The sequence below is a fragment of the Lepidochelys kempii genome, chromosome 5 (assembly GCF_965140285.1).
Source record: "Lepidochelys kempii isolate rLepKem1 chromosome 5, rLepKem1.hap1, whole genome shotgun sequence".
Classification (NCBI taxonomy): Eukaryota; Metazoa; Chordata; order Testudines; family Cheloniidae; genus Lepidochelys; species Lepidochelys kempii.
Genome location: NC_136384.1, coordinates 109,470,776 through 109,497,834, shown reverse-complemented (window position 1 = coordinate 109,497,834; position 27,059 = coordinate 109,470,776). Strand labels below are relative to the sequence as shown.

At 41.0% G+C, this 27,059-nt stretch overlaps 1 protein-coding gene across 8 annotated transcripts in view; it reads left to right on the top strand.

Annotated features, from left to right (window-relative positions):
• FREM1 (FRAS1 related extracellular matrix 1) overlaps positions 1-27,059 on the top strand; it is a 103,508-nt gene that overhangs the window by 51,861 nt on the left and 24,588 nt on the right. Inside the window, exons 21-29 of one of the 8 annotated variants that reach the window (XM_073345426.2) lie at positions 2,057-2,201; positions 5,114-5,255; positions 6,926-7,121; positions 7,794-8,058; positions 14,214-14,628; positions 15,872-16,073; positions 16,698-16,842; positions 20,515-20,644; positions 22,613-22,685. In XM_073345426.2, the coding sequence (XP_073201527.2) occupies positions 2,057-2,201; positions 5,114-5,255; positions 6,926-7,121; positions 7,794-8,058; positions 14,214-14,628; positions 15,872-16,073; positions 16,698-16,842; positions 20,515-20,644; positions 22,613-22,685 (1,713 nt within the window). Of the gene's footprint in view, positions 1-2,056; positions 2,202-5,113; positions 5,256-6,565; positions 6,622-6,925; positions 7,122-7,793; positions 8,059-14,160; positions 14,629-15,871; positions 16,074-16,697; positions 16,843-20,514; positions 20,645-22,612; positions 22,686-27,059 lie in introns of those variants that run through there. The other 7 variants (XM_073345435.2, XM_073345436.2, XM_073345429.2 and 4 more) reach the window with 7 other exon arrangements.

Sequence of the window (27,059 nt, the reverse complement as noted above, 5' to 3'; positions counted from 1 at the left end):
AAACATTCATCACTTATTCACCTGGCCTAGCTATAGTTTCATAGGAAAATTTAAGAATAGCAAATTAAATCTGAGTGGTATTTTCTGACTTCAACATATTTAATCCCTTGGGAATCCTTCAAGAAGTTCATCCTGGGAAGCCTACACCCCAAGTTTCCTGTGAGGACAATAATACAGTATTCTAACCCTTAGTGGAAATCATCTGCATGGGAAAAGGAGTGGTCTAAAATGTGCTAGCCACTATGTTTTAATTAACACTTTTAAATGCCACTTAGTACCTACTCTAAGTACTAGGTCATTTTAAAGAACATTATGTAGTCGTGGGTAAAAAATTGCTCTACAGGGTAGAGGTAGGAGAAGGGGCTCTATTGTTAACCATGACCAGCTAATTGAAACCTGTTCGTCTACACTGATATTCTGGAGAACAATGAAGTAATTAATATGATTTCAATACATTTACACCTATGTAACTCAGATCAGAATTTGGGCCTCAGAGCACTGAGGACAAATATTTTTTCCCTCTGTTTTTATAATGTCACCATTGTATCTGATCTCCTTCCACAAAAAGTAGACACAAAAATATAATGTACTCATCCTACATTCCTCAGTCTTTCCTGGTCATGCATATTGACCCCATCTCAGCTGAGTGACCCTTCTTCTCTCTCTTTCTACTTACAGACATGACCACTTCAATACCCTTTCACTAAAGTTCCACTGCAAAGAACTGCAGTGTGACCTCTCTATCCTCCTTTGTCTAGCCACCTGCTGGCCATCCTAGCCTGTGCTGTTTTGGTGGATAATCTGGGAACTAGCTTTGGGATGGCTATTCAGATGTGGACTAACAAATGTCAAGGTCCTAGGCCAGTTCCCCTAGTACATCCATTCAAACATTTGACCAGCACAACTAGCTCTTGAGTGTTAGGCGCTGGGGAATGGACAGCTGTGCACGGGTTAAATCATGGACCAACATGTGAAATGGACATGGTATAGGGAAAACAAATCTGGATTTAACACGTAACTTAATGGAGTCCTGTTTTGTTTTGCTTTTTAAATGCACTAGATACATTTTGCTCATTTAAATCCTTGCGATCCTTTTGATGATCCTAAATGAGACTGAAGTACAAAAAATGACAAAAATTATAGGTCTCATTTTCTACAAGAAAATATGAGGACATTTTATTATTTTTAAAACAATATTTTTACATCAGTGCAAAAAAACTTTATGGAAGTTGGACCTATTGCAGTGATAATGACATAAATATATTTACTCTATCCATTATGCTTATTTCTTCATTTTTCCAATTAGAGAGGAAATAGCCCAAATAATTTAATTTTTAAATTACTTCTCCAACGTTTGAGTATTCACTTGTGGGGTTTGGTTATCATTCATTTGCATTACGGTAGCACCTAGAGGTGCAACTGTGATCAAGTCTCCATTGTGCTAGGAACTGTACAAACATGATATTCCCTAAGTGGACAAGACAGATAAAGGGTCGGAGAAAGGAAGTATATTATCATGCTTTTTCAGATTGGGAACTGAGGTACAGAGAGATTAAATAACTTGCCCAAGGTCACACAGAAAGTCTGTGTCATAGCCAGGAACTGAAGCCAGATCTCCTGAATCCCGCATCCACTGTCTCAATTACAACACCAGTCTTCCTCCCTAAAGATGGGTAAGCCCTCTCTAAGGATCAGTTAAGACACAGAGGAGTGATATCTGACCATCTTATCCCCCAGTCAAGTAGAAGTTTTAAATTGGGGTGGATGGGACTGGATGGAAAATTTTTACCTTTTCAGAACAAAGATAGTTTGGAAAGGAGTTTTGTTCTTTTAACAGGTCATGCTGCTCTTTTTGAGTTGCTGGTGTACTGATGGATTAATGAACAGCTGCTGCTTACATGGCTTGTCCTCTGCTAGCTGAAACAAACTGGCTGTGACCAGAAGACATGGTGGGTTGGGGAGAGGGGGAGGATGATGGAGGCAGAGGGACATGTCATGAAAGAGATTTTGAAGGAGACAGGTTTTATTTTCTCTCTTTTTTCCCCCCTCTCTCCAGGAATGAGGCTGGTGTACATGCATGATGACTCTGAAAACCTCACTGATGGTTTTACACTCCAGCTGTCAGATGGGAAACATAAAGTCCTCAGAACCATTCTGGTAAAGGTCATCCCAGTTAATGATGAGAAACCAATGCTGAGCAAGTAAGCCACATGTTCCTATTCCAAATTGTGGGATGTGTTCAGATGAAATGATTCAACAGTGATCAAAACAGCAAAATAGTGATTAATAGGGCTATTCTGCCATAAATAGCCATAGACTAATGCCAACAAAGATGTTCCTGCATCTACCACCATAGGTCTGTTTAACAAGAGCATTCTCGATAAAGATCACAGTTGATAACAAAAATATGCCTAAATCACAAAGTTTCTTTTCATGTTGGTTTTTTATTTCATAATAAACAGCTGTTGTAATCTATATGTAGGCACATATTCCATTTGTCTGTCAGACCTTAGTTAAAATATTTATTGAAAAGCAACTCTGATCTTTGTACTCCCTCTGCTGGCCAATACATACAGTGCGATTGACTTTAGCTATCCAGCTATCTCTTTCTCCTGGCCATCGGTGTTATGTGGTTATTGTATATATCAGCTAACACTGAAAATAGCATAGGATTTGGGGATTGAGAAAGAACCCATTCCCGATCATCTGAGATCACCCCATGTCACTAAAAGGCTCTACAGAGTTACGGAGTAAGCTCTGAACATTCATAGTAGATTTAGTTTTCTAAAAATATTTTCTCTCAATCATAATTCATCTTCCAGTCAAGGGATAAGTTAATTTCCTCCCCTCTCATCAAAACTGTGATTTACAAACGAATTAAACTCAGGATGATGCCATATGGAGGAACACACAAGACTGATGTTTCACTCTGACTCCTGATCTTTTAGAAGTAAACTACTGCAGTTGCATTTAAAGAAAATATGATCTGTTTTTAATTTGACTAGGAGAGTGAGGACAACTTTCCACTGACATGTTTTAATAGACATCAAGTTTAACAAACAAAAGGAAGTATTTTCTTCACACAATGCACAGTCAACCTGTCTAACTCTTTTCCAGAGGATGTTGTGAAGGCCAAGACTATAACAGGGTTCACAAAAGAACTAGATAAGTTCATGGAGGATAGGTCCATCAGTGGCTATTAGCCAGGATGGGAAGGGATGGTGTCCCTACCCTCTGTTTGCCAGAAGCTTGGAATGGGCTACAGGGAATGGATCACTTGATGATTACCTGTTCTGTTCATTCCCTCTGGGGCATCTGGCATTGGCCACTGTCGGAATACAGGATAGTGGGTTAGATGGACCTTTGGTCTGACCCAGTATGGCCATCTTCTTATGATCCCTTATCTTCTTATGATCCCTCTGTGAAAAGTTTCATCCTTTAACTGATGATGGTTATTGGAAACAATATTTCCTAAACTGCTAGAACTCCTTGCTAAATGCAGAGGAATAGATTTTAAGAATGTGTAACTTCATGAACCCAGAGAAAAATACGGAATACAAAAGTTAATTTTACAATTACATGATCACAAAAAGGTATATAGTACACATGAGCAAGAATAGTGCCCATAGCTTAGAATGCAGGGTACAGTTTACATACTAGTAAAATGAAATGATGTAATCATAATTACTGATCAAATATCCCTTGATATTTTTCTTGTTTGGATAAAGTTCAGTACACCATTCCCTACTCTCTCTCTTTGGAGTCAGGTATGGAGGTGACTGCAGATAAGTGTATTTCACCTCCTGTGCCCAGATGAACCCAGAAACTGTGTTGCTTCCTTGACAGGCAGTGATTAGATCTTATAATTAGTCATCCCCAGTGGGGAATATTGCTCACCCTTTGATTTGGGATCACCTTTCCTCCCCACTTTAGTCCCATTCTCCAATAGCCTGCACATGCCATGCAGTTGGGAAAGTAAGCAGACTTGAAAAGTACTGACAGGGTGTTCCTGATCTAGCCGTTGATGTCTCTGAATCACTATGAGTACTGCACAATCACCTTTGCACCTTCTTCCACTTAGCCCTGCTGCGTGGAACACCTTCCCCGAATGTAAAGCCACTTCATTTCCCCCACCCTCCAAAGTCCCTCTTCAAGACCCTCTAGTCTGATACCAGAAAGAATTAGCCAACTAATTCTGCCTAGGTAGATGAAGAGTTGGGGGTCAGATAACAGTATTGTTTTAAATGTACCTATAGTAGTGCTGTGTTTTTTTAACCCACCTTCTAATCCCTTTGTATGTTGCTTGTCTTCTTAGATTGTCAGCTCTTTGGGGCAGGGATTGTGTCTTACCTTATCTCTGGTTGGTGCCTAGTACATAGTTAGTGCTACTGGTATACAAGTAATAAATAATAACAATAGTAAAATTATGTGGATAGAGAGCTGCTAAGAGGCAGGTACTAGCTGAAGGGAGGGAAACAGAGAGAGAGAGAAAGAGAGACTGAGAATTAGGCTGGAGTAAGTCTCTGGGGGAATTTAAAACCATTTTGGGACGTCCATCCTATCTGACTCTGTTTTTTCTTGTGCAATGGCAGCCACAGACACCAATGAGCAAAAGGCCATAAGCAAAACCTTACAGTGATTTGATCCTGGAGGGCTAATGGAATGTCTGAGGAGGTAATCATAGGCAACCAGCAGAATGGGCCTCTGTTCCTTGTATAAGCTCTTTTTTGGGACTCAGCCAGGCAATGATTGAACAGCCAATTAATTAAGTCTCCTAAAGGGTCAATGGCGTACCTGTTGGTATGGCCACCTTGTTCATATTGCCCCTTTAAGGTAACCCAGATAATGACTGTGGAGGGAGGCAGACAGAATTGATTCCTGTTGTTAGATCCAAAGTTGCTTCAGATCTGTTTTGTTGGTATTGCTTTTCACTGTTATGAGAAATCAGTCATCTCTGCTTGCTGTTTTGCAGATCTATGTGTTCTTCTTTAGTCATTCTGCAGTTACTATTCTTGTCAGCTTCTGAGTAATACGATTCCTGGCAGTAATATCACTTGTTGGAAAGGTTACTTTTCTGTTTTCATATCAGTGCATGAGGCTTTTCTTTTTTCAGGAAGGATGAGATAGCGGTGAACATGGGTGAAACCCGAATAATTTCTAGTGCTGTTCTGTCAGCTGAAGATAAAGACACCCCCAGGGAGAGAATTTACTATTTATTTGAAAGAATTCCAGAAAACGGGCAGCTTCAGCTCAAGGTTAGTCTTTGTGCTTTAACAAAAAGCAAGCAAGCAAACAACTCTCTCTTGTTAGAACAAAAAGAAGCTGATTCTCCTTTTATCCTGAATGTCTTTCATGTTTTGGAATACGCTGCTATGGCGAACTGACTTGTGTAGCTGAACCATGCAAGATACAGAGGTTTTGATACTAGAGGTGGGAGTTGCAGATGGGGGGTGAAGGGGAGGTTAAAACCATGGCAGAATTAGTGTGACCAGACATCCCGATAAAATTGGGACTGTCCCGATTTTTAGTTCTTTGTCCTGCGTCCCGACTGATGCATGGTCGGGACGCCATTTGTCCTGATATTGCGGCTTTGGCCGCTCCGGCGTTTTTTTGTTTTTTTTGTTTTTTTTTTTTGCTTTGGCAACTCGGCTCTGGCGGGGTTTTTTCTTTTTTTTTTTTCCTTCCCCCATGTGTCCCAATATTTTGTCCGTTTCATCTGGTCACCTTAGGCAGGATCTTCATGGGATGATGGTGGAGATCCTAGAGGGGAAGAAACCCAATGGGAGGAAGAGGAGAGAGAAGACCAAATGGGGGAAAGAACAACCCCAGGGACAGAGGATGGGGAGATATTTCAGGGACCAGGAAGAGAGTGGAAGGAGACCCCACAATGAGACACTCCCCAGTGGTGCAGGAGAGAACCTATCAGTGAGAGAGGAGGAAAGTAGATAGGTGGAGAAAGAGAAAGGGAAGGTCAGAGAATAAGTGTTAATGAGAAAGAAAGAGACACTGAAAAAATAGGAATAGAAACAGGAGAGAAGAAAATTATTGACCAAAGATGAGCAATCAGAACAAAAAGCAAGGCAGATGTACTAACTTTTCTTTTTAACTTGTTATGTAGAAAATGGGCCATTGTATTCCAGGTAGCATGATTCTGTGAGACAAGTGGGGCTTGGTTCTGGAATGATGGTGTTGGAAATGGGAGCCTCGTGCCCCATACCTCAGGGAGGGAAATAAGCTGCTAGGTAGATTCTGGCTTCTCCTAATATTTTATATAGGTTTGTGTGTCTGTCTAACAAGAAATATATGAGTGTGTCTGAAGCCCATGGTTTTGGTGTGCTGTGCTTATTGGTATTTTAACATTATTTTCTCCAGCAGCAGCATGTTATGCTGGTACACAACTCCTGCTCAATACCACATATTCAGATTTTGGTTGATCTAGCATATTTGTTGTTAAATACCTTGAAATCTTCTGAAATGCAGGATATTGCACCTGACACTTCAAATTTTTCCAGGGAAGGACCCCATGGCTCCCTAATTCTCCCTGTGTCTCTCTAACTCCCCACAGGCTCCTCACTTATGCCTGGTTGGCTTTGGGCCTGAGCAGAACTAGGAGTAATGGCATGAAATTAAGAAATGGAAAATGTAGGCTGAATATGAGGAAACACTTCCTAGCAGTGAGCTCTGTTAGGTTCTTAGCATCCGCTTTTCCACCAGCTCTTCTGGCTGCTTGACTACAAAGCTCCTGCCAGGTACTGCCCCTGAAACCTTCCATTAGGAAGGAGGTCCAAAGCATGAAAGGGGAATATAGATAGGCTGTCATTGGCAAGGGTGTAAATAACTGAACAATATCTACTAATTGAGCAAAATTAACTTGGGAAAACTTATGGATAATGTTAGGTTGCTGACAGATTTTTATTCTTTCTAGGTAGGTAGGGACTGGGTGACGCTCCAAACTGAAATGAAGTGCACTCAGGAGGAAATAGATATGAACCTTGTGAGATATGTGCATACAGGAGCTATGGGGTCCAGGAACCAAGACAGCTTCACATTTCATCTGTGGGATGGGGACAACAAATCTCCACCAATGGACTTCTACATAACTATCAAGGATATGGAAAAAGGTAAAGATCTGGGTAATTTTGCATTCTACCATGACTAATTCTTATACCAGGACAATCTGAATAAAATTAAATTGCCATTTATGATCCACTCTTAGGCCTTAACCCTTTAATGAGCAGGGTCCAATTATCTTCATTGGGGCTCCAGGCCCGCAGTAGCATGACTGCCTGCATGGAACTCATTGTGGGATAGGGTCTTTTAAAATTATTTGTAAAGAAGGCTTCCTAAGGTTTCAAAAGGTTGTACACTCAATTAATACTTTATCCTTCACCTCATAGGACCTCAAAGTGCTTTATGTCTATAAATATAGACTAAACTGACAATATCTTGGTAAAGTGGGTATTATACTCATTTTGTAGATGGGTAAACCAAGGCACAGAAAAATGGTAAGTAATTTCTCCAAAGCATGTAATAAGAACAGCAAAGCTGGGAGTATGGTTCAGGACTCCTGACTCCCAATTTTGTGCTATAACCATGAGGGCTTACTTCCACCATTAGATTTGTATTACAAAAGATGTAACCTTTATTGTGGATTTATCCTTGACAAATGTGACACTACACAATCACTATTTAAAACTATGAATTCATCTACATACATTAGGTAAAAACAATAGGTAAGAGAGAAATACAGATGTCAATATGACACTTTTAACTGGGTATCATGTATCTTGCAGGGGACATAGCTGTTTTCGTAAGGCCATTTACTGTATCTAAGGGGGACAGAGGTTTTTTGACAACTGATGTTCTCCTTGCAATTGATGGAACTGACAAACCAGAAGAGCTCCTCTATGTGATAACCTCCCCACCTCAGTATGGACAGATAGAGTATGTCAGCTATCCTGGAGTCCCTATTACAAGTTTCAGCCAAATGGATGTAGCAGGTCAAGCAGTCTGCTATGTTCACAATAGCAAGGCAGCTGTTCCCCGAGATCTGTTCAGGTAAGCTTTGAAGAATTCCTTCTTGTTTGTTACTTTGGCTAATAACAAAACTGATGGAAAGGTGGTAGTGATGGTGCTGGTAGTAAATAGCCAATGGTTATAAGATAAGAAGTATTACCTCTATCTTGGATTTAGCCTTGACTAACTGACACTATGTGATCACTACTCATCCTTTAAAACCATGAAATAAGAGCATGGGCTATATTCTTCTGCCTATAATGGTTCAAATATTGTTTAACATGCAAATATACATGGCTGATAACAACTAAGTCAGGAGAGTGGGCCTCAGTAACATCCCTTTTGGAATTTCACCTTAAACTATAAAGTTTTCCTTGTTAATTGTACCACTGGTCTTAGTATTAAATTCTTCAGTAAGGAATATTTCCTTCAGTAAGGAATCAATTCTTCAGAGCGGGGATGCACATTTCTTGTAATACCTGAAATCCTTCAGAACCATGTGTTTTTTCAACTATACGTTCTTTATATTCCCTCCTAAAAAGGTAGGTTAATTATTTAATTTATCTTTCAATTTTCCACACCACACTCCATCTGAAGCCATACAATCTCTTATCACTGACAAGGGCAAAGATCCCCAGGACTGCAGGTGATGCAGACTTGTATCCCTTTTATACTGAGGTATTGAGATTCTTGCTAATTTCCAAAGTGCTGTTGTGTGGATTGGAAGTCCATCCTTACTGTACCCAGACCAGATGTTAATGCTAGGTAGAAGCTGAAAGTGCATGGTGTTCAGTGTCATACAGTTTGCTAAGACCCATGGAATTTCCAGGTCTTCCTATTTCACTTGGAACAGAAAAGTCTTTTGACTGTGTTGAGTGGAAGTTTTATTTAAAGGGCAAATTTTTAGCAAAGCACCTAGACTAAATGGCTGGCTTGATTGCTGGGGAACTGTGTGGGGTAAAAGAATCTCCTCTCCTACATCCCACATTGTCTCTCCTGTAAAGGGCACATGGTAGTAGGAGTTGTGGAGTGGCAAAGATACAAGAATCTGAATTAAAGTGGAGCCCCATCTTTGGCAATCCCATCTCCTTTCCCCCACCGCCCTCACGGGCAAACTGGGAACTGCCAGGAAGCTGAGCTTTACACAAGGGGCATCCCCCGCCCCTCCCACCCAGTCCCTGCAATCCTGCCCCCTCTCTATGTGTAGCAGATTTGCCTCAGAGAAGGCAGGTTCTATAAAAATCCCTAAGATAGAATATTTAGAGCATCATATTCATTACATTCATTTCCCTCAACTAAAGTTTTCTAATGGTTCATATTTTCTGGAGGTTGCATGCTGAACCATGTTTTCTCTAAGGTTTCCCATTGGTTCCCCCATTCTTCTTTTGTTTATTCTAAATGGGAACCTTCAGCTTGGGCTATCCATCAGCTTTTTGTCTATGGCTTTAAGATAGGTGGTTCAATCCATAAGATCACTCTGTCTGAGTTGTTATTGATTATCTCTCTGGTTACAAAACCAACTTTAATAAATAAATATACTAATAAGGTAGCCAAATTACATACTCTGACACAGCTCTCTTTTCTAAGTAGTCATAAACTAATTTAAATATCTTGGTGCCTGTTTAATCTATCAATTTGAAGCCTCATATCAGTGTAAACTCTCCCTAAATTTTTTGCCAAAATTAAGGATGATTTGCTTCCATGGACCAATGTAATAATAACCCAGGTGGGTAGGATCAAACTTATCAAACTGTAAATTTGCCTTTATCTGTCTTTTATATTCCAACTCCTCCTTATTGGTATGGTACACCACCCCAAAATCTCTCAGGACTTATATCAAACATTTAGCTGATTTATACAGCAACAGCATACATCATTTATTCTTTCTTAGTACTGTTATCTCCCTAAGAAACAAGGATGCCTCACTTTGCCTAATATGCAATTCTGTTAGTGTGCTTCTCTTATAAAATTTCTCAGTTGCCTAGCTCCTCAGCTGGTAGCATAACTCCACTGATTTCAGTAGAGCTACAGCTGAGGATCTGGCTCATTAGCATATTTATTTTTTAGGACACCAGCTCTAATTGTGTCACTTTTAGCATAAGGTGCTCAATCTCATGGCATCACACCCAATTTCTTTCATACTAGAGTCAGTGCTCCCACCAAATCGTTGTCCACACTGAGAATTTGGGTTCAGATTTCTTGATCTAGACTTTGATAGTTCTTTCATGCCTCTTGCTACAGCCATTCTTTGGAGCAGATTGAGTGACTGTGTCTTGCAGTTTAAGCATTTAACTAACTTCTGCCTTAACCTTCTTGTTGTCAACAGTGTTATATGGTGGAAGAGTAGTGTATGTGACCATTAGTAATGTATTCCTTGATACATATAGATTGTGCCCTGCCCTCTTGTGCTGTGTTTCTTATTTCAATACAATAGATTTTTTATAATCTTCAGTAAGTGACATTAATTCTACCACAAGCTTTTTGAATTCTATAGTGATTCTTTCACACGCTGATGAGCATTAATCTATTCTAGTTCCACAAGACAAGGAAATAAATACAACAGAATTTGCAGATAAAAGTTTGTCACCTTCAGAGTCAGCTTGGCACTCTAGTGACAACCAAATGCACTGTCACTGGAGGATCTGCGTTCAGGTCCTGAACCAGCCACACAAGCCAGCACAGACTGGTACTTTCTGGAGGCAAAGTGTCTGGAAGAACAGGGTTCCTGGTGGTGTTCATAATGTACCCCAATGGGCCATAGAAAAGAAGCATGCAACTAGAGGGAGGTTCACTATTGCACACAACCTTTTTGGGATGGTGGGGGGTATTAGGTTGATTAAAATGCAGATAATGTTCCGCAAGAAATAGTAATAAGCTTTGAGTAGAGCTGGCTGAGAATTGTCCATCAAAATGTTTGGATTTTTTAAATTTTTTTTTAACAGAAAATGGAATTTCACAATATCTACATTTTCCACAGGAAATTTTCAATATTGCCAACATTCGTTGATTTTCCTTTGGGGAAAATCAAATTAAGTATTTCACTTTGACCAAAACAAAATATTGTAGTTCATTGAACCAAACAGAAACATTTAGTTTTCAGTCAGTTTTATATTAATTTGCCTGAGCTGCCACGGTGCCTCATGGGAGTTGTAGTTTAGATGCTTTCATGTCCCAATTCTCCTGTATGGGCTAATGCTCCCAGGTTGGACTACATCACCCATGATTCATCATTCCCTTGTATGGCTAAATTGCTATAATGCCTCATGGGACTTTTATGATTGCAGTATATCCTGCAATCATCCTGTAAAGCTTGGCCCAAAGAAGAGAATGAGGCCATGAGGCATCCAAACTACAAGTCCCATATGGCACTGTGGCAGACACAATTCAACACTGAACAAGCTGAAATGAAATGTTTAGACATTTCTGAATCAAAATTATCTGAACTTTTCATTCTACAAAAAAAAAAAAATATTTTGACCTTTTGTCCCAATTTAAAACAAAAGCAAACATTGAAATGTTTGAATTTCGTATGAGGTGGAAATTCTGATTTTCAATTAGCTCTAGCTGTGAGAGCTGTTCTTATGATCACTTATTTCCATAACAGAGAATACCAGTTACTGAGCATTTTTTAACTTCCTTGGCTTTATGAAGCTTTGTGATAGTCATGAAGCAGTATGGTTTTCTGTAGAATACAAACTTGCACAGTTTAAGTTAGACGGGTGCAAACCTCTATGTGAACCCACTTATTTCAGTTTGAGTGGCTTTTCAGTTTAGCTCAAACCTGCTCTTAATTAACTTAAGCTGAACTGAAATAGATCCAGTTTCAACTTAAAATAAGTGTCCACACAGTCTTTTGCACTGGCTTAAGTAAATCAGTTTAAAATGACATCTTCAATTAAACTGATGTAACTCTGTAGACAAGCTCTAAGTTTTCTGTCTGGACCAGTGGAGTAGATCCAAATTAAAGCGGTTGGTTAAATAGAAGTAAGATTGTGGTTTTTTAATAAATATGTCAGTTTGAATCACTGTAATTTATGTTCCTTTCTGTTATAATTTGGCAAAGAATTTGGTTGTGTATAGGGATATAAATACTGCAGTAGATTATTTTTTTTAAACAAGGAATGGTAAGAGTAGTTATATGGAGTTGGGAAGGTTAAATGATCAGATTTTTACCTTCCGCTAAAGTAATTTCTTCAGTAATAAATTTCCCTGTATTGTTTGGTGCTTCTGGCCTGGAAGAAAGATTTGGCAATGCTTGTTTGGACAGATGACTTCAAATGATTAGCAACCTGACATCAGATGCTGGCAGCAGGATGCTAAAAGAACATGCTAATGTCCTCCATTTTGACACGCTGGCTCGATTTTGTAATGAGCTGGCTCTATTTATGATTCCATTTTTATCTTTTAAATGCCATGACAGATGGCAGGTTCTGCATCCAACTCTATTGCCATGGAACTTCAGAAAGCATAAAACCTTGGTAATGGTGAAATCAAACCATGCGACATGTCCTCCTAACTAAACCTGAAGTCGTCCCCCCAAATTTCATCAGAGTGATGAGAATGTTGGCTGCTTTTCATTCCTAGGGGAAAGACAGAGCAGCATTAAACCTGAAATAAACAAAAAACTGAAGTGTAGAAATAGGAAAGTATAGAAATAACTACTTCTTGGACACAGCCTGCTTCATTATCTGCCAGACCAAGTTACATCTGCATTATAATTTTGATCCTTATTTATATATCTAAGATGGTCACAGAACCTGTCCAGTGACCTGTAGAAGATTCTGGACTAATTTTTCATACACATCAACTGTTCTTCCTAAATCTTTTTTTATTAAATATTGGTTTCAGAGATTTCTCAGGGGACCTTCCAGAGAGACCCTCCAAAAAGGTGGCTATGTCAATTTGCACCCCTCAGCTTTACTTGTCCTGTCTCTATAAGGCCAAAAAATGGTCCAAAAAATGAAATGTTTTGTACTTATCATTTGATATTATTATTCTAGCGGTATATCAGATCCAGCTAAATTAGCAATAGTACATCCCCTTTACCATGGGCACAGTAACTTCAGGTCAGTACAGACAGCTGCCTCTATATTCCCTGCTGGGAATTCTGCCCTCAGTAAACATACTTCTAACTCCTATATAGTCTCTGGCCTGCCTATATACATTCCCATCTGTCTGATGGCACAGTGCCTGCTTACAAGTTGGTCAGCCCCTAATCATCGGGCATTGGCATAGGCAGTGAAGGGTTTTAGTTGGACAGCCTGTATAATACTGCAAGCCATTTCCATGACCTATGAAGGTCACTTATAAACAAGGTAAACCACAGCAATCCTAGTTCTGAGCTTTTGGTTCTTTTAATAGTTCTCTGAGTTCAGTTTACAAGCCTCTCAACCTCCAGATCAAGACAAAACAAATGATCAAAATGTCGACTATTCCTTATTTGGCTTATGTAAAATGGCAGTCCAGTCATGAGAGGAAAAAGGGGCTAGCTGGGAATGCACCTGTAATTATGTCTGAAATATCAGTTGTACTTTCCCATGTTAATTTACACTTGTGAGCATGATAACACATGCACACAAAGTGCAGTATATTTTGAGGGGTGCAGTGAGAATAAGGGAAATATATCACCACAGAGAACAGCTCTTTGCAAAACAAATCTTTCCACTTAGATGGATAGTGTAGTCCTTAGTGCACATTGCTGTCCTCTGGGATTTGAACTCAGGACCTCTGGGTAAGAGCCATACCACTAGGCTCTCCAGCCACTTGAGGGCTGAGCTGGCTAACTGAGGAGAAGACCTTTTCCAGTTAGGTAATGACAAAAGTAACTGAATGAAGACTTTGGCAAGTGAGAACCTTTCATCAGCATTGTGTGTAGTTCATTCACAGAAAAATTGCAGGGTAGACATACCCTAAGTTGCAAAGAGTCCTGTGCCACAGGACTCTTTGCCGCTTTTACAGATCCAGACTAACACGGCTACCCTTCTGATACTTGATACCCTAAGTTGTATGGCTATCCCCAGTTTGGTCTGGGTTTGAGTCAAAAGAAAAACAGGATACTGTCAGAGATCCAGTTTTTGATGTATGTTTCAGAGTTACCGTGAGGCAAATCCTTTAGTAAAGGTGTGTATTATCATTTCATTTCAGTAGATGGTGAATCAAGAACACATGCTGAAGGCTGCCTTGCCTCTCTTTGCCAGATTTATCACCAGCAATGGACTGAAGACTAACCATGGAACGTTCGAGATCACGCTGGAGACAGTGGACCAAGCTTTGCCCATAGTGTCTAGGAACAAGGGGTTAAGATTAGTGGAAGGCACTATGGCACTCCTTTCTCCTGATGTCCTGCAGCTTTCAGATCCTGACACTTCCTCAAAGAACCTTACTTTCCTCTTGGCACAGCTCCCTCAATATGGCCACCTGTGCTACCGTGGGGCAGTGCTGCTGCATCACAATTTCACCCAACAAGATGTGGACAACATGGACATGGCATATAGACACGGAGGAGGGGCTTCCCAGATTGACAGATTTACCTTTGTTGCAACAGATAGGACTAATGACGGCTTCATCATAGATGGGAAGGTGCAAATGGAGCCTGTGGCATTCACCATTCAGGTAAGTATGGCCAATCTGCCTGTTTTAAAAAGATGAATAAAATAATAAGGTTAATTAATAGGTATAAAAATACTGGCTCCAAAGGGCATAGTGCTAGTGCTTACTTGCTGCTCAGTTTCAGACACTCAGCAATTGAGGATTGAACTGGTAGGGATGGGCTAATACGATAATTAACCAATGGAAGTCATTGCCACAGGGTATTACTGAAGCAAATAGTTCAAAAATGGATTAGACATAAGTATAGGAAAAATGCAATCTTTGTTACACTAGTTGAGATGAATGTTATAAGAGTTTTCAATCCTCAAGTGTTAAGGCCCCAAAGTTAACCCCAGGTGTGGTGAGGATGAAATCCCACATTTTCCCCAAAGGTATATTGCACAATAAGCTACACTCAGTGTGGCAGGGTGGTGTTAGGACTACTGAAGCATCAGTCATGGGTCACATCCGGGAGAAAATACTCAACTTGATAGTCTATAACTGTTCTGTGATGGAAGATATGTTTTACAGATCTTACAAGAATCTATTCAGACTTCAGCCCTGCCCTAGAACTGAACCAGAACCTTTCATTCAATTCTGCTCCATGAGGGAGTCCTCTGTTCTCACCAGTCTCAATGCTTAGCTCCCTTTGCTTGCAAGCTGGATTTCTATTCTTCCTCGGTCATGAATTCGAATCCCTATCAGTTGCCTCCCCTTAGCCTGACCCAGTTCCTCCTTTTTATGATCTTTCCTTTGGTCTCTGGTTTCCCCCACCTTTAAAAGTTCTCACAGTGTCAGCATTAGGCCCAGGTGCCTCCGCTTTAAGTTCTTGTATAATCTGGCATGTTTTAGCATCAAGTGACCCAGACTGCACTGTATAGCAAAGCCTAAGAAATGTCAAAGTACAGATTTAGCAAAGAGGCTTCTGGGGCTCAGAATTCCTATTCACAAGAAAGCTGGAAGATGGATGGGGATGAGTAAAGTAGTTTCATGGGAAGCTCATGGGATGCAGGAGCCATGGTGGGGGCTGGCGGGGGGGAGGCAGACGTCGATGGCAGTAATGCAAGTCAGTATATGGTTAGGGATGGAGATGCAAAGGTAGCTCAGGTTGGGGAGGATATATTGACCAGGTCAGTGGGTGAGATTACCAAAGCCTTGAGTCAGATTTCAGCTGGTACCTGTGTACTCAACCTTTTTTTTTTTTTTTTTTAGTAAGGTCTGATATTGTGAAACAAATGTATATTGGTTATTTTTAACCTTGACTCAGGTGGACCATTTGGACAAAACTGCACCAAAAATTGTTCACCTCCGTTGTTCTTCCGATGTGGAGCACCTGAAAAATGGCAATTATGGGATTTACATTACTGCCAGGTCCTTGAAGGCATACGACCCCGATACAGAAGAGGATAAAGTCATTTTTAAGATTTTACGAGGTCCACGTTATGGCTACCTGGAAAATATAACAACAGGTGTTGTGTTCTTTAACCTCTTCATATGATGATCTAAAACATTTTGAGACACACTGGGGCAGATTTCAAACCCTGTGCCCCTATCAAAATATAGAACCTCTCAGCTGTGGTAGAACAAACTGAGTTCTGATTCTAGACTTCTTTGGGAGGCTGGACTATGATAAGAAAGTTCCAATACCAGAACCCAAATATAAGTCCGTAATGAATTCTAAACACCCTAGTAGCATATTTTGTAGCTGCAACTCAAGAACTGCTTTTTGCAAATGAAGCTTGAAACATCAGTGTAGAAAGGGACAAAGCCCTGATGTATCACAGATGTGTTATAAGCTAAATGGCAGGAAAAACAATGATAAATAGTGAACAAAGGAAGCGATTCTGTTCCCAGGTCATTTGATGTGATGTCCCTTGGGAACTGGATAATTGCTGGGCGGGGTGGGTTAGTAAACACTGCAGTGCACTATGCAGAGGAAAGGGTAGATTTCCGGAAGATCTATGTACTATGCTGCAGAATTCAAAGAGTTAACAAAGAAAAAGTTTTATAATAATCAGTTCAAATCATGTGGCTTTTGCTAACTCTTGTTTAACTGGATTTTGATTTATCTTAATGTTTTCCCTCTTTCCCAGGTGGATTTATCCAGGAAGGATTCAGCCAAAAGGATTTAAATGGCAAAATCATACTTTATGTCATCAATCCATCCTGGGAGGTGAATTCAGACAGCTTGGAGTTTCAAGTCACAGATCCCACCGGAAACTCTGCTGCCCCCCAAACGTAACTTAGATTTTCTATTCTAAACAGTTCAATACAATGTGCATGACTTGTGCATTGGGACTACTTTCTGCCTTAAGTCAAATCAGCTATTGTTGGTTTTGAAGCTGAAGAAAAAAAATTTGTATACAGTTTCACAGGTTCATATTGCAGCATTTTTTCAGGAAATTCCGAGTAAAAGACTAAAGAGATATTCCTTATGAATGACTGTAAAAGAATGGGGAGCTGTTGTCCTTTTGGACTGAAGAAATACAAAGGACCAGTTTTCAGTCAAATACTACATTTCTCACTCTACATGACCACGCACACACACACACACACATGCTCTTATTCTCCCCTTTACATTACCCTTTCAGAGAGGTATAAAGGGGCCTAAATGTAAATGAGAACGAGGCCCATAAACTTGGAGTTCAAATACTGCCTTGGACCAGGTTGTCAGCTTCACATACATCCTCTTGCAGCTGGAGGTCACTCTAGGCCTGTGCTGAGAGCAATGGCCTCCCAAAGCAACAAATAGAAAACATCAAGTAATAAAAACTGTATGGGCTATATTTTGCATGGGTACATTGAGGGGAGAAAATGCAGGGACCCTCTTCTCCCCACTCATGTGTGGCCAACATTTTAACAGGCATCCACTGAAGTTTCACCTTAGCCTATAATAAACCCCATGAATCCTGTGTGTGTGTGTGTGTGTGTGTGTGTGTGTGTGTGTGTGTGTGTATTAGTTGATATGATACTGGGGAATCAGTTCATTTGTTTCCCTCATTTCAGCTAAAATACTCTTTGAGAACAATAACTAATGAAGGAGACAGCATCACTTTGGAAGTAAATTAAGCTAACCAGAATCAAGACCACTTTAATTCTGAATGAGAATGTCCATACAGGGATTTAATGCAATTTAACTGATTTAGTTTACATTCACACTCTTAGTTAATTCAGATTAACTTTGTGTGTTTCTGTGCAGACAAGTCCTTAGTGAGCAAAATTCTATTTGGCTGGAAATGTTTCTATTTTATTTCTGAAAATTCAACTGAGTGTTGAACCAGCTTGTTTAATTTGAGGTGAACAAGAAAGATGGTCAGGGCTATCCACGTGTGCTACACTTGGTGTCTACAAACCAGACCCCATGGAAGAAAAAAAGAAGTTGATTTCACAAGAACTATCTGAACATTGCTTCACCATGGAGTAGTGAGAAAAGGCATTGATAATTGGGACTGAAGTTAATGCAGTACCAGACTATGTCAATAGATGCCTCTATAGTCAACCTCATATGAGCCTGGCTAACCTAGGCACTTTGTTATAGCACTGTACAGTCTCAAAGGTGAATTATTATTGTACACATTTTTCCCACTATGTATGTAAAGACCACTTACCCACCATTTTGATGCAGCCACCTCTGGGATGGAATCTGGGAACTATTGTATGTCAGCACCAGGGCACCACATTTTTTTAGGAAGGAAGCTGAAGAATAACAAAAAGAACAGGAGGACTTGTGGCACCTTAGAGACTAACACATTTATTTGAGCATCAGCTTTCATGAGCTACATGCATCCGATGAAGTGAGCTGTAGCTCACGAAAGCTGATGCTCAAATAAATTGGTTAGTCTCTAAGGTGCCACAAGTCCTCCTGTTCTTTTTGCGGATATAGACTAACACGGCTGCTACTCTGAAACCTGAAGAATACGAGTTTCTCCCATTGAAAATTCAGGGGAAATTTTAGAGAGGTAGAATGTACAGTAATTAACTGGACTGGAGTTTGGCCAGGACACCAGGGTGTTGGTTTTTTAATGAAAAACTCCAAATTTAACCTTGCATTAAAATGGTGGAGTTGGGTTTATCTGAATGTGTAATACAATTATAGCACACTCAAAAAATAGTGATGACTTGAAAGTGCATATCATTTCAATAAAAGCACAAACATTGATTTGAATGATGCTGAATTAGTACAGGATCAGACTTTGAACATTTCCTGAAACGTGGATAGGCTGAGGATGACTATTCTAATTCCTAGTGCTATACAGTGTGCTTTACAATACATGAAAAAATTAAAGGTCCCTCTGTTGTGACTCTGAGGATGTAACTTAGGCCTTCTCTACATTGGGGGAGTTTCCTGGCATAGCTGCAGAGGAATATCTATTCTGCTCTATCTGTTCTGGTATAATTTAGCTATTCCAAAATAACTCCCCTGTATGGGCACTGAGTTCTGAAATAAAAGTGATTTTATTCTAGATTAATTAGGTAAAGAAAATCATCTTCATTTTGGAACTGAGTGTTCTCAGAGGGGAGTTATTCCAGAAGAGCTATACTGGAATAGTATTTGTGCTATGGCTGTGTCAGTCAGTTTCCTCATGTAGAAAAGCCAAGAGACAAGAATGATACTCAGGAAATCACATCAGATGCAGTAAGATGTGAAGACATTGCCAAAGAGGAGCTCATTGCAGAAACGATGGATGATTGACATCATGGTTTCAAAGCACTCACCAACGCATCCTCGGGGTCCTTGTGATCCTCAGAAATATGCAAAGGCCTCATTGTTCTTCTTCAAGGCATACATTTATAATATCAATTTTTATCTTTTAAGCCTCTGATGTGAAACCATTTCCAGCAGCCCACACACTAACATTACACTTGGTATATAGGTTTCAGAGTAGCCTGTCATTATGCAAGGCACTGCATTTAGCCGTATGGAGTGGAAATCTATCAACTTGGTATATAGATAGTCTGTACATTACAAACTTTACAAATTGGTTCAGAAGGAGTTTGTTTCCCCATTAGTGCCAAGGCTCTGTGTGTGTGTGTGTGTGTGTGTGTGTGTGTTGGGGATAACATCCAGTAGCACTAGAGATGGTCATACCCCCAAAAGTTTGGAAGCTTTCTAGATAATGATTCATAAGTGGCATTGCTGAGGCATTCTCTCAGTTCATCTCTGACTCTCCACTCAGCCCCTTCTTTAAGCTCAACCCTTCAAGAGGGTTCATCCCATGTTTTCCTCCACCATTCCCAACTTGTGACTTTACAGTAAGTCCAGCCCAATTCCCTCCTAAGTGATTCTGTGGGGTGTTTTATACAAGATTTGAATTCAGCAGTTTCTGGGAGCTGGTTTGAAAGGCAGCCAGAGTTGCCTGTGGGAATAGAGGAACCACAGGGGTGGGGCATGTTGAGTAGGTAAGGGGTCTGGATCCCGGCAGAGCTGTAAGAAGGAAGAGGCAATGATACAGGGAGAATACTGGAGAGTCACAGTAAAATAAAACTAAATGGAGGGAAGAAACAATGGATTTATTTGAAATCAAACAGGAGAGAGAGAATCTGGCTTAGCCAAACAGATCCTAGGATCAGATCTTGGTCCCATAGAACCATAACTTCCACTGACTTAAGTGAGAATAGGATTTGGCCCTGAGAAGATGTTCACATCTGGTTCAGTGGGTAGGTGAAGACTCAGTTGGAATTCTTAATTTATTTAACTGTTTCTCCTATCTCTAATTAACACAATCTCACAAACAAACCCACTGGTTTGAAAACAGAAACTTGCTGTGTGTATTCACTGAATCAACAATCAAGAGAGAAATGTCACTTGTACCAAAGCCATAGTCAGCAGGAGGGATCCCTGTGGACTGCAAAAGAGTTTTTCACACAGATTTTCTTTCCTCCTCTCGTCCCCCCCCCTCCCCCCCACAGTCTGGAACTGAGGTGGTCTCAAATTGAAATGCAACAAGCTGAGTACGAAGTATGTGAGAATGTGGGAATGTTGTCTTTGAAAATCACCAGATCGGGGCACTCCATAGACTCTGCCTTTATTGCAGTGAAGGTACGGTTAAACATAAAGTTCGGGTTGGAAGTGAATAATGATCTGGGGCAGTTACTTTTCTTCTTATAATTACATGAGCTGTTTGATTGGGTCGGTAAGCAAGTAATCATGCGCTATATCAGCAAAGAGGCAATACGGTTCAAGCTGCGTTTGTCAAGACTCTGTTCTTGCTCGTACAGTGTTAATACAGTTTCTCTGACTAGCATAGCATATTTTGGTTCAGCAGCTTATAACACAACTAGATCAGGGGTTGTAGACTGATGGCAGTAAATAGCTCTAACTGAGAACATAGAGTCTGATCCTATCCTCGCTGAGGTGGAAATTTTGTCATTGATTTCAGTGGGGTTACGATTGGATCCAAAATGGTATATCTCAGGCTGTTTTTCCCTTTATCGTGCATAGGATTGTTTACACCAGTGGTTCTCAACCTATTTATCATTGTGGGCCGCAGATTCAGCCCACAAAGTGTTATCTGGGCCCAGGTTGAGAACCAGTGTCCCCCGCCTAACCCCCTGCCACACACAAACCCCTATGCTCAGCACCCTCTGCCCAGAGACACCTCCACAGAGTGGGGCCAGGAGTGGAGAACTGAGCGTGGGATGGGCGGCAGGGACTGCAACCCCTGCTGTGTGGGGCCCCAGAACCCCAACCCTGCTGTTTGGGGCTGGGTGGCAGCTGGGATCCTGGAGCCCACGACTTTAGCGCACAGCTGAGCTGGGCCGCAGCTGTGTGCTAATTGGACCGCATGCGGCCCGCTGGTTGAGAACCACTGGTTTACACTCTAAGGGTCATATTCTGGTTGGTACTGAGCATATGGCACTTGTAGGCCAGATAAATCAAGCCCAGCAATAAGAATATAGGGTGGAAATTGGCCTCCCAAATTCTACCTCCTGTGAAAAGTCATGGAGAGTCATGGTTCCCCCTGCTTCCTCATGTGTATGTACATGCCCACCCTGACTAGGCAATGGTGCCCATGGATAGCCCTGCACACAAACTATTCCTACTCTCAGTAGAAATGGGAGCACAAGGCCCCCAAGTGAAGGGCTGGATGCTGCCACACAGTAATGCTGATGTTGTAGTGTAACGACGCACTGTTTGGGTATATCTACACCTTAGCCCGTGCTCCTCCCTATGTTTTTGCCACACAGCCCCTACCATCCACATGCACAACTCTCAGGCTTGTACTTATTTGCACTTTGAACCCATGCTTGCTTGGTTTAAAGCCCAAGTGGTGTTTTATCTTGGGCTGGAACCCACCAACTCTGCAGTGAGGATACCAGCGGCGGTAAGATCTCTCAAGAGCTGATAATCCTCAAATGCCCTTCCCACAATTCCCCCAAGGGACAGACCAATTCTCCTGCAATTGACTCAATTGACTGGGAAAGAATCCCAGAGCATATCAGTGCACAGAACTATGGGACATGTTCCCAGACACACAGGTGAGTGCAGAAACAGTAAGGACACAGTAATGCAGGAAGGCTGTGAGGATGCTTTTACTCTGGCTAGGCTAACCCCAGCTCCAATCACCCAGGCCAGCTGTCTAGTGTACACTTTCAGGGAGCTATTATATCTGTCTCCAAGTGCCAGCTATAACTATGGCCCCAGATTTTGCTGAATAAAAATGCTAAGTGATACTATTTGTGTAGTGATTTGAGAAGCAAAAGGACAAGATGCGCAATAAGCTTTTATATTATGACTTTTAACCCAAAGCAAGGTTGGAATTGAGGTTTTTTCTCCTGTTTGAACTGGCAAGATTTATTTTTCTTCCTATTTCTTTTCTCACTCAAGTGTCACAGTGAACCGTACAATACTGTGTGTGTCTTTGAGACCTCACAGAGTATGGTGATGAATATCCATAGTAGGTTGAAGCATTCACTAGACTGCATTGGTTTGGTTAAATAGACTAAAAAGATTTGGAAAGACTGAGCTTCTCCATTGTATGGAATTTTCTGTTTAACTTCTTCTTAGGTTAATGAAGTGTCTGCTACATTGGGAAAGGATTTTACTGTGACTCCCTCTAAGCTCATTCAGTTTGATCCAGGTACGTAGTGGTATATCAGTTTTAATTTTACAATGAATTAATTAATTGTGAAATGTGCCATATTGGAGAGCAAAGTCTTTTAATGCAACAGTTCTCAACCTTTCTCTTTCTGAGGCTCCTCCAACATGCTATAAAAATGCCATGGCCCACCTGTGCCACAACAACTGTTTTTCTGCATACAAAAGCCAGGGTCAGCGTTAGGAGGTAGCAAACAGGTCAGTTGCCCAGGGCCACATGCCACAGGGAGCACCACAAAGCTAAGTTTCTCAGGATTTGGCTTCAGCCCTGGGTGGCAGGCTTCGTGGCCCTAGGCTTCAGCCCCAGGCGGTGGGGCTTCAGCTTTCTGCCCTGGCCTCCAGCAAGTCTAATGTCAGCCCTGTTGGCGGACACCCTAAAACCTGCTTGCAGTCCCTCATGGGGCCCCGGACTCCTGGTTGAGAACCACTGTTTTAACTCATCAGTTGAAAAGGTAAAGCAAGGTCATTGCCAGTGCAATCTTCCCCACCCTAAATGCAAACCACTCAATGGACTGATCAGTCTCCACCTCCTATCATTTCTTGGCCTCTCTGCTGAGACCGCCAACAAACGTGGCAATTACTGCCAAGCATAATGGAAGCTTTGTTGAGGGCTTTCACATTTTTATCATTTGTGTCTGAATGCTAAATTGTGCAGAGGGACTCCCTCCAATTGCTTCTAATATAGCTCATGGAAGAGAACTCCAAATGGCAGACACAATATTTATTTTCTGAAGTGAGATGATGTAATTTTCATTATGCCCTTTTTAAAGAGACAGATGCTTATCTGCTATCCTTTGCAGAAGTACAGGATGGTAGTTTAACGAATAATAGAAATGGAAGAAGTGCTGCAGAACAATATAACTACTATCATCTACACATTTTTGACTTGCCATTTTGTGATGCGCTTCCCTGTGGCGCACTTTCCTACCAAGATGATAAATGTCCTGAACTTTCACCATGACGAGAAATCAACTTCTCACCGTAGTTCCAAACACAAAGTGTATCTTCTTGACTTTATCAAGCTGCTGATGTAGCTGGGGAGACTACGTAGATTTTGTTTCATATAGTACTGCATTACTGCTGAGAGAACATTATATAAAATTATATGCAATGATATATTCCCCATAAAAGTACAGTTAATAATACATTAAGATTGCAGATAAATTTAAATCAAAATCCCAGATATGAACATGTCTGATGTTTGGGTCCGGATTCAGATTTGAATTTTGCAGTTTGGGGCCCATCTCTGGGTAAGACAGTACCTGAGCTAACAGTACAGTAGTAAATGTAATGGAGTCCTGTATAGTAGAATGGTAAAAGCGACACTTCAGTGCCAATTTAGGTATGAAGCGTGGCTAACTCGGTAGTGAAAAGAAGGATGTTCTTGTTGTTGAAAGAAGAAAAGGAGTACCTGTGGCACCTTAGAGACTAACCAATTTATTTGAGCATGAGCTTTCGTGAGCTACAGCTCACTTCATCGGATGCATACCGTGGAAACTGCAGCAGACATTATATACACACACAGAGATCATGAAACAATACCTCCTCCCACCCCACTGTCCTGCTGGTAATAGCTTATCTAAAGTGATCATCAAGTTGGGCCACTTCCGAAATATATAATATATATATATATAGTGTATATAATGTCTGCTGCAGTTTCCACGGTATGCATCCGATGAAGTGAGCTGTAGCTCACGAAAGCTCATGCTCAAATAAATTGGTTAGTCTCTAAGGTGCCACAAGTACTCCTTTTCTTTTTGCGAATACAGACTAGCACGGCTGTTACTCTGAAACCTGTTCTTGTTGTTAAGAAACTAGAATGGGATTCAGGACATCTGGATTCAGTTCCTGGCTTTCCCACAGATTTCTTGTGTGATCAGAATTTTTATCAGATAGGTTGAGATTCTCACCCTTGCTCTGTTCCTTTTATGCCAGGTAAAATGGCCATAGCAGTGTAAAGGAGATCCTAAAAGCCCCAGAGCCAGGTTGGGGAGGATTTCCCTGGCAAAGAACTGCAGAAGGCAGCCATAAGGTCCCCCTAGCAACCCCTAATGTAGGGATTCTAGGCAGTGGTGAGGCCAGTACGGCAGCCTAGAGAAGTTGCTGTAATTTACATAGGTCCCAAGCTGTGAAGCAGCCCCAGATCAGGAGGGTGCAAAGATGCTTAAAGTCACACTAGCCCACCTCTGCCTGGGCAGAGTTTAGTGCTGTGCCTCTAAGAATCTGGTTTTTCACATATAAAGAATAACTAGGCAAGAGAACCCATTTGCTTTCAAAATTACCTCCGGCTCCTTTGTAGATGCAGGCCCAAGTTGTCAGCACTAACTGTGCCTGTGCATATTTTCTAGACATAATCTAGGACTTGACTTCTGGAAATGTGGCCCACAGAGTTCAGACTGCTTCCTGAAATGCCCACTGAGATTATGCCAGTGGTGCCAGGAGTAAAATTTCAATTACAAAACATCACCATGATTATAAAAGAAATGAGAAATATCTGTGGAAACCTCAAACAAACGACACTTGTTTCATGGGAAAATAGCCTAAGCACTTATCTGCATCTGAAAAACAGAAGATAAGGGGGAGGTGATAAGCAAATTCCAACCCAACCATGTGGAGTCTGCAGTGGTGAATCTCTCAGTTGGAATCTCAGCTTTTGTTGTGAAAAAAGGCAATGCAAGCAGTGTTTTGGCTACAGAGATGCCATAGGACTGCAGTCTTTGCCTGGCTATCACATAGGAAAATTTGTGACAGTTCAGTTAAAAGACTAATCAACAAATTAAAATTTGCTGGAAATGTTTCAGCTTTGACATAATGGGGAAGTACAGGTCTAATTTCTAGGTAACTTCTGGTCTTTTTTTAGAGACATATTAGAGAGGGTGGATGGCCATAAAGCAATAAACACAATAGGTGGGGGAATCTGTTCACTTTCCTAGCACACCTCTGAAATCACTGATTCTTCCCAATGGCTGACGGGAGTATTCAGCACAGAGAGGGTGGAAGATACGGATGGAATAGCAGCAACAGAGTAGGAGCAGATAAAAAAATTGTATTAAGGGCACTCCCTCTGTGGCAGTTTTGGCCGAAGAGTGGGTGTCTTCTGCTCTGGATAACAGTGCAGAACCAGAGACCTTGTCATTAGACTTTTTACTTTAAATTAAAAAATGCAATAGAGGATGTTGAGACTAGTGTAAAAAAAACCAAACACACACCCTAAATGCTTTGGGTTCTGACGACCTAGGAGGTCACCTCTCCTTCACCAAATGCCTAAGATCAGCTGATGCACTCAACCTACCGTTCTTTAGATTGAAACATCTAGAGGTTGTGGGCAGAGTATTTTCAGTGCAAGGCCCTTAACTGGGATATACTCCCCTCCATTGTCCGGCTACTCTGGGAAGCTAATGCTCTGAACTTGGTGCAGGGAAGTGTACATTGATTCACCCTGGGGGAGGGCAGGCCACTTTACTGTTGTTGTCCTCCCCTGGGGTTTCTACCAGAGGTGGAGGCTGCTTTAGTTTATAAGTGGTATTCCATAAGAGGTCTGCAGGTGGAGGCTGGCTATGGGATATGCTGATCTGGCATATCCCACCCCTCTTTTCCAGCCAGTATCCTTCACTTGTTGTACTGCATGAACTTCCTACACATGCCTTCCATGCTGCCTTACTGCTCTTCCCACTGGCAGATTATCCCCCTGGAAGGTCCTTTGTCTAGCTTTACACTGGCAGGAGCCCCAGATCTGTTGACTTCAGGGCATCGTGTAAAGTAATTTATTTTCTCAGGCTTTATCTTGAGAGGATGCTGGTGTTTGGGTTTATTTTTAATTTGTGGGGAGCGGTCTAATTAGTTAACACTGGTGAACTAATTTGATGTTTATTTTAAAAACACATGCTCAGAGTCCACTGTGATGGACTCATTAAATAAAAATAATAAATTACAAATGAAAGTTAGTGGTGGCATAGGAGCCAATCCAAGCTGATTGAAGTCAACGGGAGTATTTACATTGATTTCAGTGGGCGTTGGATAAAAGCCCATAATCTCAGATTGGAGATGGACCTGAAAGGTAACTAGGAAATGGAGACCAAAACAAGTGGGAGGCCAACAGAGGCAGCCTAAAAATTAATATTGTATATATGTATCTTACTACATGCATGCGGAACATCCATCTTAACTTTGTGAGTCAGTTTTGTACACAAAAAGAGTACTAATCCAAAAATAGTACTAATAACAATAATGCCCATTCTGGGATCTGGGTCTGACCAACTGAAATGCAACTTTTCTGAATGGAATTGTTTAAAAGAAGGTCTTTGCATTCACCTCTAAAGCCTTTTGTTGTGTGTGTAAATATATACATCTATATATA